The 13,554-nt window shown below is 39.8% G+C and overlaps 1 protein-coding gene across 1 annotated transcript in view; it reads right to left on the bottom strand.

Moving 5' to 3' along the window:
• The window catches only part of Eif5b (eukaryotic translation initiation factor 5B), a 97,496-nt gene that overhangs the window by 37,595 nt on the left and 46,347 nt on the right, over positions 1–13,554 (bottom strand). The window contains exons 2-5 of the mRNA XM_023717408.1: positions 4,966–5,091; positions 4,775–4,859; positions 3,464–4,139; positions 226–443 (exon numbers count right to left, since the gene is read on the bottom strand). Of these exons, the coding sequence (XP_023573176.1) occupies positions 226–443; positions 3,464–4,139; positions 4,775–4,859; positions 4,966–5,091 (1,105 nt within the window). The remainder of the gene's footprint in view (positions 1–225; positions 444–3,463; positions 4,140–4,774; positions 4,860–4,965; positions 5,092–13,554) is intronic.

Here is a 13,554-nt window from a genome sequence, read left to right as displayed (position 1 = left end):
TTATTTATTGTGTGTGTGTGTGTGTGGCCAGTTCAGCCCACCAGGGGGCGGGGCTGGCTGGCATGTGGTGCTGGGGATTGAACCGTGGTTGCTGTGCTTTTGCTTAGCCTAGCTTAGCTTGTTCTAAGTAGGTGCTTTAGACCACTGAGCCATCTCACCAGCCCCAAAGAAAAGAATTCTAAACTAAGCAAAATATCAACATTATCAATCTCATGAAAAACATACCTCTTCTTTCCGCTTGGCTTCTAACTCTTCAAGTCGTTTTATACGTTCTTCCTCTTCTCTCTTCTGTCTTTCCTCTTCTTCTTTAAGCTTAGCCAGAGCTTCTTGCATAGCTTTAACAGTCGCTTTGCTAGGTCCTTTTTTCTTTTCTTTCTCTTTCTCTTCCTTTTCTGTTTTCTTTTTCTTCTTATCTTTCTTCTTTTTATCTCCTTCATTGTCATCTAGCAAATAAAGGCAAAATAATGAACGTTTTTTTCTTATGGCAAAACTAAAGGACCAAAGTTGGTGGCGACAGTGGGCCAGACCTGTGTGCACTGAAGTATGATTAATTGGTGTATTAACCTTACTTTATATGAATCTTACTGAAGCGTCCTGAGCACCTAGAAGACCACAGTATAGCACACAGTTGCCTACTGAGCAGCTACATTGCTGGTGTGCAGCTGAGGTGGACTGGTGAATACAAGTAGTCAGAAGCAAGATGGCAAGACTTTACCTCAGTATCTCTTAATCCTCAGTACCAGCACAGTGTGGCTTGCAAACGTTCATTTGAAAGGCTAAAGAACAGAATGAACTAATTTTCATTTAAGTTCTGTAACCAGTTTCACTTGAGAATAATGTAATGTCTACTGTGAGGGGCTATCAGAAGAATAAAATACATAAGAGTAGTACATACGGTGGTCCCTCACTGCAATCCCCGTTACCACAGAGGCTGAGGCAACAGAACAGCAGGCTTGAAACCAGCTTGGGAAACTTAGTGAGACCTTGCCTCAAAATAATATTTAAAAGGGCTGGGGCGCTGGGGAGGCTGAAAACAGGAGGATCACTACATAGTGTGACCCAGTACCAACTACATTTAAAGGGGGAGGGGGACTAGGGATGTGGCTCCATGGCATAGTGTTTGCTTAGCATGTATGAAGTTCTGCATTTAGTATCCACTACCACAAACAAAAGCAGAGATAGAGATAGAGATAGAAATGAGAGACAGACATACAAAAAGACAATTAAAAAAAAAGAGAAGAAAATGAATGAGCCTTAAAGAACTCTAAAGAATTAACTTCTCAAACTTCTTTCATGGTGTTTCTCTGCAGATGCCCAAATAAAATTTTTAGTGGTTAAACAACTATATCATCACTTCCAGTACAAGTTTTCCAGTCCAGAAAAATTATTCTAAGTTTTAAGAGCATAGGCTTTCCATGCAAATTGTTGCATCTCTGTACATTTCAATTCTAAGAGGAGGAGATTAATTAGAATATGTATTTTTTTCTTAGCTGATTCTAGTAAAAGAACATGGTTCATTATTACTTGAAAGATGTTAACTGATTTTGGTATATTCTTACTTTTCTATTTCACAGATTGAATTGAGTTTTAACTCTCAAAACATACATACATTTATTTATTTATTTATTTATTTATTTTGCAGAACTGGGGATTAAACTCAGGCCCTTGCGCTTGCCAGGGAAGCGCAAGTCCACTGAGCTATCTCCCCCGCCCTTGACTTGAGTTTTAAAGGACAAGAATTTAAAAATATTATCTGAAGGAAAAATAAAATTTTTCTTTGGCAACTTAACATTGTTTCCCTTTTTTTTGAGGCAGGGTCTCACCATGTCATCCAGGCTGGCCTCAAGCTCATGACACTCCTGCCTCCCAAGCAGCTGGGATCAAAGGCCTGCACCCCAGCATCCAGCTTAAAAAGTCTATTAACAGCAAAAAATAATTCTGGCAATGAAACTCTGTAAAACACGTAGTGTACACAGAAACCATTTGAAGGATAACTGTATACTGTGCATGTAAACATCCAGAGTGGAAATCACTTTTTCTGGTGAGGAGAGGATGGCACTAGGGATCAAATCCCAGGAACTTCACCTAGCCTTCTTGAGATGGGGCTTGTTAAATTGCCCAGGCTGGGCTTGAACTTGCCATCCTCCTGTCGTGGCCACACAGTGTGGTAAGATTACAGGTATGCATACACTACTAAGCCTGTCTGATTTTTTTTTTTTTAATGTATTTGGTACAGGATCTTATTATGCAGCTCAGACTGGTAGTGATCCTCCTGTTTTCAGCCTCCCCAGTACTGGGATTACAGGTGTGTTTACAGGTGTGTGCCACTGTGCCTGGGGACAGGGCCGACATGGCATATGGTACTCAGGATCAAACCCTGTTCCCTGTGGTTGCCTAAGGAGGTGCTTAGTCTCCTGAGCTATCTCACAATCTTTTTTTTAAAAAAAAAAAGAAAGAAAGAAATGAGGTCTGACTGTGTTGTCCAGGCTGGCCTTGAATTCCTAGGCTCAGAGCAATCTTGTTTCAGCCTCCCTCATACATACACTAGCACTTCATCGGCTCTTTAGATGTAGTTTTTTGGGGTTTTTTTGGTGGAATTGAGGATTGAACTCAGGCCCTTGCACTTGCCAGGCAAGCACTTATCCTACTGAGCTATCTCCCTGGCCCCTAGATGTAGTTTTTAAAAGGCTCCTATTAAAAATAATAATAATAAAGGCTCCTACAATTAAACTATTTTCTAAGCAAGGACAAATAACAAAATGACTCTAGGGCTTGAGGATCACAACTGAAGACCGTAAGAATCAGAGGCTGCTTGGCACAGCAGAGGTTCCTGGAGTGGACAAACATCTGCTGTCAGGGAAACGGCGGTCGCTGCAACAGACAATGAACAGAGGCATATTAACCCTATCCTCAGAAACCCTGTCTGGCTGACAAACTTCAAGTAAAAAAATTAAATTAAAAAGGGTAGACTCTGATTTAAAAAAAAAGAAAAAAAAAGAAAAAAAAGGAAAGAATCAAAAACTTTAGGGCTGATGAGATGGCTCAGTGGTCTAAAGCACCTACTTAGAACAAGTTTAGCAACACACATGGACCGCGGTTCAATCCTCCAGCACCACATGCCAGCCAGCCCCGCCCCCTGGTGGGCTGAGCTGGCCACACACACACACACACACACACACAAATAAATTAATAAAATTAAAAAAAAAAAAAAAAAAAAGAATCAAGAACTATGAGCACAGTGTCCAGGGTTTGATCCCCAGCCCTACCCTTGGGGCACACAGAGACTGCTTGAGACTAAGCGTGGTGGAGCACGCCTGTAATCCCAGCTCTTGGGAGGCTGAAAACAGGAGAATCACTATGAATCCGATCTACATAGTGAGACTGTAGACCCTGCAGACCCCTTACCAAATACATTAAAAAAAAAAAGAGCCTTTGAGCTTTTCCCTATGCCCATGTCACCCACCTTCTGCAGCTACGAATGTCTCTTTCTCTGCAGAGGCTGGGGCAGCTCCTGCATCGGCACTCACTTTCGATCTGACCGCTTCCTCTTCAAGTTTCTTTTGAGGTTCTTTTTGTTTACCCTGATCCTTTTTACTTGTTTCTAATTCTTCTTTTTCTTTCAATTTCCGTAGTTTTGCTTTCTCTTCATCTCGCTTCTTCCTCTCACGCTCTTTCTTTTCTGCCTTCTTTTGGGCCACTGTCTTAATTTTAAAGGAAGAGTCATCATCTTCATTACCGCCATCAACATTAGGACCTGGTTTATTTTTTTGATTTTTTTTCTGTCCTTTTCTAGACTGCAAAAATTCACCATCAGCCTCATCACCACTTTCCCCTGAAGAGTTCGCTCTGGAAAGCTCTTTGGTTCTTTTACTGTGCTCGTCGTCCTCCTCTGAGCCGTCCCACTTTTTATTAGACTTCTGAGCTTTCCCTTTAGCTTTTTTAGACAGTTTATTAAAATCATCATCATCATCACTCCCAGAATGTATTTCCACTTTGGATTTTGTAGTCTTTTTTGACTTTGAATCTTTATCATCAGATTCTTCACTATCATTATCATCAAAACTTTGTTTTTTACCCTTCTGTCCTTTCTTTTTTTTATCTTGTTTTGAAGTGGAATCTTCTTCATTATTTTCTGTTGGCTAAAAAATGTCCACTGTTAGAAATATGAACAGAATTATTTTCAATTCATAAAAGTAACTAAGACCCCCCCCGAGTCATGAGATTTGCTAAGTACACATTTAAAATAAATAGATACTAAATAAAATTAAAAATAAGGTCTTTTCACAAGAACACAAAATTCAACCACGGTCTGGAAGCTATGTCAGGACTCTCACATCTCACTACACATTTCAAATTCCAGATGCTCTGAAACACTGACTTCAAATGGCATACAAAATGAAAGAGGGGAACTGAAAGAAGAAAAATAGCTATCACTTACATTACTCTGAGGCTGATCTAAACTCAAAGGATGAAGAAACACAGAAAAGTTGAAGGTGGACATATGAGGTGCTACCATATCACCAACTGTACCAGGTTTTATGAACAGGCAACATACTATTAAATACCTTTAGAATCCCACATAAAACATGTTTATATCTGTGAAAGGTGTTAAAACTGCACTATTTCTTTCCTTAAAATTGTTTCCTCCTTTATGCATCAGATTTTACAGAAACTTTTAACTAACGTATCCACAACTGTTTCCAAACGTAGCTCCCAAAACCAGCACTAGGAAGCATGAATAGGCAGGAACCCTGAAGGAATAACAATCTTTCACCTTTACCGCAATGGTTTCTCTGTCTGCTTTGATGCCTTGAGCTTCTAAAGACAATTCTTCCAGTTCTTTCAGAATATCATCTTCACTAAAAAAGAAAAAAAAAAAAACAAATTTCGAAGCATTGGAATAGTTTATTAAAGGAATCCAGTACCTAAATCAATAAAAATCAAATATATTTAAAATATACTCACTCAAAGTCCTGCTTCTTTTTCTCCTTTTTCTTTTTCCCTTTTGTCTTTTGAGGTTCCTGTTCTTTGGCAGCACCAGCTCCTTCTATTTCTGCAGCCAAGGCATCAAGATCAAGATCATCCTTGGCACTTAAATGAAAAAAGAAGACGTAAATATTACTCAGGAGTGCATAATTTAGCACATTCACTTGCACAGAAATCTTTTTTTTTTTTTTTCCCTGTCAGAACCGGGGACTGAACTCAGGCAAGTGCTTATTCTACTGAGCTATCTCCTGGGCCCCAGAAACTCTGATCTTTGTAATCTTTTGCACCTACTGCCAGCACACTGCCATTGGCAGGGTCCTCCACAGCAATGTGACTCTCTACTTATCAGCCTCCTTGCAGCTGCTTCCACAGTTTCTGGGTCATACTCAAATCACACAACTATAATGAAGAAGCCCAGAAAAAATCTAGTTACTTGAGAAGATAAAACCACAGTCATTTTATATACTACATGGAATTATTTGTAAAGCAGTGAAAACTTACAAAAATAAAATATGGGACCAGGGAGACAGCTCAATGGCTTAAGCACCTGCCTGACAAACACAAGATCCTAAATTCAATCCCGGTACAAAAAACACACATACAAAAAAAAAACAAAAAACAAATCAGCAAGTAGGGACGTAAAAAAAAAAAAAAAAAAAAAAAGTTGACATTCAGCTGACCAGATAGCTCAGCAGACTAAAGCACCTACTCAGGGTTTAGTGCAGTGGCTGGGGTTCAATCCCTGGCCTGCCATGTGCACTGAGATGGTGATTAAGACTGGGCGTGGTGACATGTGCATAAATAAATGATAAAACAAGTCTTCTTCCTTAACTATCAATAATATAACTGGAACTCTGTGCATTTTGACTTGGAATAGCAGAACACATGAGGTTGGACAGAACTTTAAAGACCACCATTCTATTACCTCCTTCTATCAGTGGGAAAACTAAAATACACAAAGACCACCTTCAGAAATATACAGCTACACATCTACACCTATATGAAATGCATGGTGGCTCACTAAACAAAACACATAAAACTATTAAGTAGCCAGAAAGAAACCTGCTCACAACTTTCCTCATTTTCTTTAGGGGTTCCACCACATAAGGATCTCATCTACTCATATTGTTCAGTACAACTAAACTAAGTTTCAGCTAAAATCTTAGAAAAATCAAGATGGCCAGTCTAAAATGAACAAATAGAAAAAGTAGTTAAATTCAACTGAATGACACAATTAAAAAAAAAAAACCAAAAAACAAAGAACTCACAACAGATGGGTACCTCATAAAAAGTTATGTTATTTTGATAAAGAATTTCTAAGAAAAATATTTGCTTTCTAACTATATAATACAAAGGTTATATAAGAGGATATAAGATTTATCTTCAAATAACTTAGTAAGGGAAGACAGAAACCAGAAAAATAGGAATTGAACATATTAAGTACTGTGAAGTTTCATGTTTTTGCAAATAGTTGGTTAGAACTGAGATATGCTTCCTATCATCCTAAACTTTGACAGTGGATGTGATGCTGAACTGCTGCACTGCTAGCCACATAAAACTGTACCAAATCCAGGATGGGAACAGCAGAGCTTCCCAGCAGGCTGAGAAGCACTGGAAGTCAAGTACCAAGGGAAAAAGAAGACAGCCTGGAAAGCAGGACATGAAAATCGGGTACATTAAGCATGGAAAGGCAACAGGGTACTTTGAGGACTGCCCAGAGCTCCACCCCATAGGGGGGCAAAAAGGAGATCAGAGCTGCTGGAGAAGGTTCCATGCATAATGACTTTCCTAGCTCCACTCAAGAAATAGAGAAGCTAGCAATAAAAACCAGGAGTTTGGCAGTGTTTTTAGCAGTATTTACAAGTGACTGCAGGCCATTTTTAATTTTTTTAATCATTTATTTACTTATTTATTTGTTCCAGGCCTGGCTATGCAGCTTGGACTCATAGTGATCCTCCTGTCTCAGTCTTCCCAATGCTGGGATTACAGGTGTGTGTCACCATGCCTGGTTTCAGTGGCCAGCACAGTGCACCCAAGATTCTCAGGCCAGCATGGCATGTGGTACCAGGGCTCAAACCCGGGTCCCTTGCACATGTCAGATAGGTGCTTAGACCACTGAACTATCTACCCAGCCCATATGGGCCATTTTTGAATAGATATTCTTTTGTTGCTGTTGTTTTTAATGCAAAGTAAGCAAAGCACACATATGTATTTGCCCAGGATTACACTAACAGATATGGGATTTGTCCAAAGTCTTAATCCACCCACAATCAATGGTGTTAAGTGGCAGGGTTGAATCTTGACAAGTCAGGGAACAGGGAGACCAGGTAGGGAGCTAATTGCAGTGACAGTGAATCTTTCAGAGCTTTCAATAATACAAACAGTCTACTGTGTGTGGCATGCAGGCCCTGGGTTCACCACCACTGTTCTATAATGGCTGTGATGAGAAACAATGAGCACTAAATTGGACCAGCAACAAGCAAGATTAAGACCTGAGCTGAACAAATACCATGTCGGATCAGCAACCATTAAAGACCAGAGGCACTATATGCAGACAGAAGAATCAAGGAGGACTCTCAGGTCACATCCAGTAACAGGAAACTAAAGCCAGCTCAGCATCTCCCAGGAGCATCATGGAAGGAATCTCTGTCATTCCTACTGTTCTGATAACTGTGTGAAAGGAAGGGTTTTCTATTTGCCTCACCAAACAGTCATAAAATCTTGTGTATTTCCACAGCACTCATTCAGGAGTACCTCTAGAGTAACAGAATAGAGGATTAATTTTGTATACTATTAACTCTGAAAAGTTTCTTCTAGCAAATAAAAAGATAAAACAGATTTTTAGTGTTTATCATATCAGGCACTGTACTAACAAACTGCTAGGCACAGGGTACATCATCAATTAATACTCATACCAAAAAAATTAATACTCATACCAATTCTATGACATTAAGCTTCTAAGTGATAAACTGGGCATGTGGTACATATCTGTAATCCCATCACTCTGAACGGCTATTGGGGTATCTGGATGTCCCCCGAAACGCTCATGCAGCCATGGGATGGGCTTCTAGAGTTTTTGATTGACTCACAGTCCAATGCTGGGATATAGGTGTGCATGCTACACCCACCCTGGGGCAGGTAGCCTGCATGCAATATAATGAAGGGAAAGAGGCTTGATCTTTCCTACTACTCCCTTTTGCTCTTGTTGCTTTTGCTGTTTTCCCAAGTCATAAACTGTTGCCCTTTGCCATGGGCCACCTGAGTATGGACTGAAACTTCCACAAACTGTGAGCTAAACAAACCTTTCCTTCCTTAATTTTGGACATCAGATATTTTGTCCCAACAACAAGAGATAAAAGTAACTAAGACAAAGGCTGAGGCAGGAAGACAGCAAGTTCATACCCAGCCTGAACATCTTAAAGAGATTCAGTAAGAAATTATCTAAGAATAAAAAAGAGCTAGGGATGCAGCTCAATTTGAATGCAACAGGTTCAATGCCCAGTACCACAAATGAATGAATGGATGGATGGATGGATGGATGAATGAATGAGGACCACAAAATTAGAAAGCAGCATGCAAGGAAGCCAAGCCACATTTGACTGTGCTGTCTTCCCAGAAAACGTCAAGTTAGCTTGTTACCAAATTATTTGTTTAAAAACTACAGACAAAAACTAATAGGTTCTGGCCCCAGTATAAAGTCCTGGTGGTCATCTAATATGGCTAAAGCCCTTAAAATAACAGCTCATCTTCCCAAGAACCATTTCCTCCTCCTTCAATACTTCAGGCCTGGATACAGTTTCCTCTCACTCTCTCTCACTCACACACATGCGCGTGCACACACGCACACACACACACACGCACGCACGCAGGCGAGACCCCACTCAGCTCCTTCCGTGTAACTGAAATGGACCCTCTGACTCCACCCCCAGCAGATGTGCATAAAAGCCTCAGCTTGGTCTCAGGTCAGAGGGTTTTCCCATTTGCCTTGGATCCTGCATGTCTTTAGAGTTAATAAAGGCTTCTTTTATCTTTCCTACCTCTATTCCACTGCTAAAAAACCTCTCAAAAACTACAAAACCTACCAATTATAATGACAGTCTTTGAACTCAAATGGTTTCCCAAGTGCTCTTTCAATGGGTACTGAACTTCCCAGTTTTCATTGAAAAACAAAAAAGCCAAGTCTACAGCAATAAATAACAAGGTTGGAGTACTAGCATGAGAAAACACAGGCCCATCAGTGGAAAAGACAACAGCCAGGCGGGTGTGATGGCACACCCCTATCATCTCAGCACTCAGAAGGCTGAGGCAAGAGAAGCGCTGCAAGTTCCAGACCAGCCTGGGCTACAAAGTAAGCTCAATTACCAGCCAGAACTTCACAGTAAGACCCTGTCTCAAAAAGACCCCCCCCACAAAAAGAAAAAAGACAACAGACAACTGAGAAACAGATCCACATAGTTGACCTGTAACAAAGGAAGAAGTGCAAATCATGAAGGACATTCCTTCCACTATACCGTACTGGTCCAATGCAATGGGCTGGGGCTGACTTTGAGTTTGGCAATGAGGTTTCAGAAAAAAAAAAAAAAAGTGTAACCCATGAAGGTGGAAAGCAAAACAGACCATTAAAATTTTAAAAATTCTACTCTGACAACACTGATAAGAAAACAAACACAAACTGCACTGGAAAAAATACTATGCTACAAGATTTGTATCCAAAATATATAAAGGACTCTTCAAACACAAGAAAGAAAAAGATTAAAATGCAGACAAAAGATCTAAAGTTACTTTGACAAAAAGAAAACAAACAGCAAAAGAAAAAGGTGAACACGGGGCTGGTGAGATGGCTCAGTGGTCTAAAGCACCTATTTAAAACAAGCTTAGCAAAGCACTGGGACTGCGGTTCAATCCCTCAGCACCACATGCCAGCCAGCCCCGCCCCCTGGGGCTGAGCTGGACACACACACACACACACACATTAAAAAAAAAAGAAAAGAAAAAGGTGAACAAAAGAATTAAGAAAGTACAAATTAAAAAAGATAGTATTCATTACACACCTTTACTGTTTGTGTTTAGTTGTCTCCCCAAAGCCTCATGCAGTCATGAGATGGCTTCTTGGGTTTGTGATTGAGTGTTGTGGGTGTGGATGCTGCACTTGCCCTGGAGCAGGTAATTTGTATTACAATGTAAGGAGGGGAGAGAGGCTAGCTTGCTGCCACTCTTTATGCACCCTTCCTCTTTGCTGCCACCATGAAAGGGTGCTTTCTGCCATGTACCAAGGTTGCTCTCTGCCATGTGCTGCTCTGCCTTGGTTACCTCCAGTAACTGTGAGCTACATAAACTTTTCCTTCTTTCATCTTGAGTGTCAGCTATTTATCTAAAAAATGAAAGAAGAGTAACTGGGACACTCACTGGGGATGGCTCACAGTAGCAACAGCTGGTGAGAATGCAAACAAATGCTCCTAGGCTAGGGCAGGACATAGGCAAGGTAAGTATGCCTGAAAATTGTAAAATATCAGGAAAAAAGTAACAAAACCAAGGAAAGTTCAAAACACATACAATTTTGGGGTATACTACAAAGGGACATTTCAATCAGTTTACAATGGCCATTGGAGACCAATAAACTGTTAAGTAGCAATATTAAATCATAAATCAAACTATAAAATACCCAAAAGTTTATACTGCTAAATGAATATACGATGAAGAAACAAATCTGTGCAAAGGCTAAATACATTGTGCAGAGTCCTCCTCCAAAAGAGTACAATATAGAAAGATAAAGGAAAAAGGTTAACATTAAAATGTAGAATCCTGACCAGCACCATTTCAGCTAAAAGATGAACATTAACATCAGTGAAATGATGAGACTGGAGAGATGACTCAGTGAAATAAGCGCTTCCCTGGCAAGCAGAAGGGCCTGAGTTCAATCCCCGGTTCTGCCAAAAAACAAAATAAAATAAATAACAGCAACTTATTTCATGGAGAGAAAAAACATTCTCTCAGGCTTTCACAAAGAGCAAATTGGTCAAGCAATGGCCCTGACTCATCCTCATGGCTGACACTAACACAGGATCTACAAAGTACGGTACAGGGCTACAGGATAAATCCTGAGGGTACTTGACTGACCTTATCAGATATAAAAGTTACATTTCTTGCTATATAGGTCTTGCTTTATCTTGGTCTTAACCATCCAGCAGAAAAGTATAAAAACTAGGTATATAAAGTAAAACCATATTAATATGAGCTGTAAAAGGCTCAAGTCAATAACTTCTAAAGATAACCCATTAATATTATAGACTGATAGACAGAGTTGGATTGTTTAGCTGAATTCACACACCTACAGTATTTAGGTGCCAATAGAATATTCACCTCTGACAGGACTAAACAAAAAAAAGGGATACAAAGGAAAGAACATTTTGTATTTATATATATATACACAAAATAGGATATACAGCTACTTTCGTTTAATTCAATGGGAAGAAAGAGGTGTACTAATAGTGTTTGGACAGGATATCCTGTCTCCTTCTTGTTCTATGGATAACCACTAAGAAGATAACAATGTACAATGTATTGACTATCAAAACTGTCCTATTAATCAGCTTTAAAACTGTCTCATTCATATTTATTTCTCAATAAAATAAAAAAAATCAGTGAAATGATGAAATCTGACAAGCTACCAAAACGAACAGGAATCCACAGAGATGACTACTAAATATAATGTGAAACTCTATTTGGGACCCTGAAACAAAAACAGAAATCAGGACAGTAGGAAAATTAAATCTGTAAAATGTGGGCTGAGGATATAGCTCCACAGTCTAAGTGCCTGCCTGGCAAGTGCCAGGACCTGGACTCAATCCTGGAACCCTGGGTGTAGTGGTGCACTCCTGTAATCCCAAGACTGGGGAGGCTGAGACAGGAGGATCGCTATGAGTCCGAGCTGTGTTATAAGACCCTGTACAAAATAAATAAATGATTTTTTTAGAAAACAAATCTGTAAAATGCATGCATTTCAGTTAATGATACAGCAGTTCTTTAGTTATAACAAGTGTAAGAAACTACATTAACCATATTAATAGAGGGAAGTGGATGTGGAATATATGGATGCTCCATATAATAATATATTCTGTAATTCTAAAAATTAAACTTTAAAAAAACTAAGAAAATATAATTTACATTCAATCCTAAGATAATAAAATATTTAAATCAAACAAAAACATCTACAGGACTTAAAAGGTCTCTATCACAGAATGTTGATGAAAGAAATCCAAAGAGATCTAAATAAACATGGATATTCCATGTTTATTGACTAAAAGACCTAACACAAAAAAGATGACAATGCAAAACATAACATATGGAATGCAATTTTAATAAAAATCCCTCCAGAGTTTTAAGACATAGCTAAGTACAGAAAAGGGGGCAAAAGCACTAAACATGGCCAAAACAGTTTTATAATGAAAAAAGATTAAAATGTAAAGTCATTTTATGAGAGCTCAAGGCCTAATATGTAACTATAATAAACAAAAATACTGCACTAGAATAGAAACAGACACAAAATGGAGAAACCAAAAATAGCCCCAGAGAAGCTGGACAACTTATTTTACAAAGATACAAAATCAAATTGAGGGGAGAGCTTCCGGCTACCCTGCACCAGCTGGACCTATAACTGGTCCCAGCCCAGGCGCAGTGTGGGTGAGACCCTCTTCCATCCCCTTGGGATGACCCCAACACTCCGCAGCACCTACCCTACACCGCCCGCCAAGTAGGAATTTCTGCCGCATTCCTGGAACCCTCAGACCCAGTCCTAGTCCAGGTCCGGTGAGTGGTTGGAAGAGCTTCCTCTCCCTGCTACTCCACCTTGTCCCCTCAAGGCTCAGCTCAAGCCTGGCATACAGGCCTAGGGTGTAACCCCGCAGCTGCAATCCCTGCAGAGAGTGTAGAGGATAGAACCACCCAGCTAGTCCAGGAGCAGAACATCTTGCCAGAGGGGCACAACAGGTTCACCCTCAAGGGCAGCAACAGGAAGGAGCTGAGCACAGCATCCAAACCTAAGGCAGGCACAGCTGGATAACTCCAAACTTTGTAGATCTGCACTTGAACTTTAGTACCTGCTAAGGTTGTAACTACAATGAAGATCTACAAAAAAGGTCAGAAGACAGTGCTACACAAAATGATGAGAAGGAACAAAATGCAACCTCAGAACCCAAGCCCAACAATAACAAGTGCAGAGGACACTAACACAGAACAAATTGGGAATCACACAGCTGAAAGCAATCAATCAACAGCTTCTGAAATAAAGAAACAGCTGCAGAAAGGTATAGAGGAACTCAGATTGGAAATAAAGAAATCCCTGAATTAATAACATCTGCACTAAACAATCAAATGCAGAAACATAAGAAAGAAACCCAATGCCCAGCCAGAACAAGTGCTGAGGACACAAGCTCAGTTCAAATGCATGAATTAATAGCATCGATAGTAAATACGCAACAGTAAAAAGATATAGAGGAACTCAGAGCGCAATTCTTTTCTGGAATTAAAAAAAGAATTCTCAGAACTCATAGCATCTGAAGTAAAGAAGCA

Source organism: Octodon degus, unplaced genomic scaffold (assembly GCF_000260255.1).
Source record: "Octodon degus isolate 3935 unplaced genomic scaffold, OctDeg1.0 scaffold00052, whole genome shotgun sequence".
NCBI classification, from domain to species: Eukaryota; Metazoa; Chordata; class Mammalia; order Rodentia; family Octodontidae; genus Octodon; species Octodon degus.
This window is presented reverse-complemented; position numbering and strand designations above follow the sequence as displayed.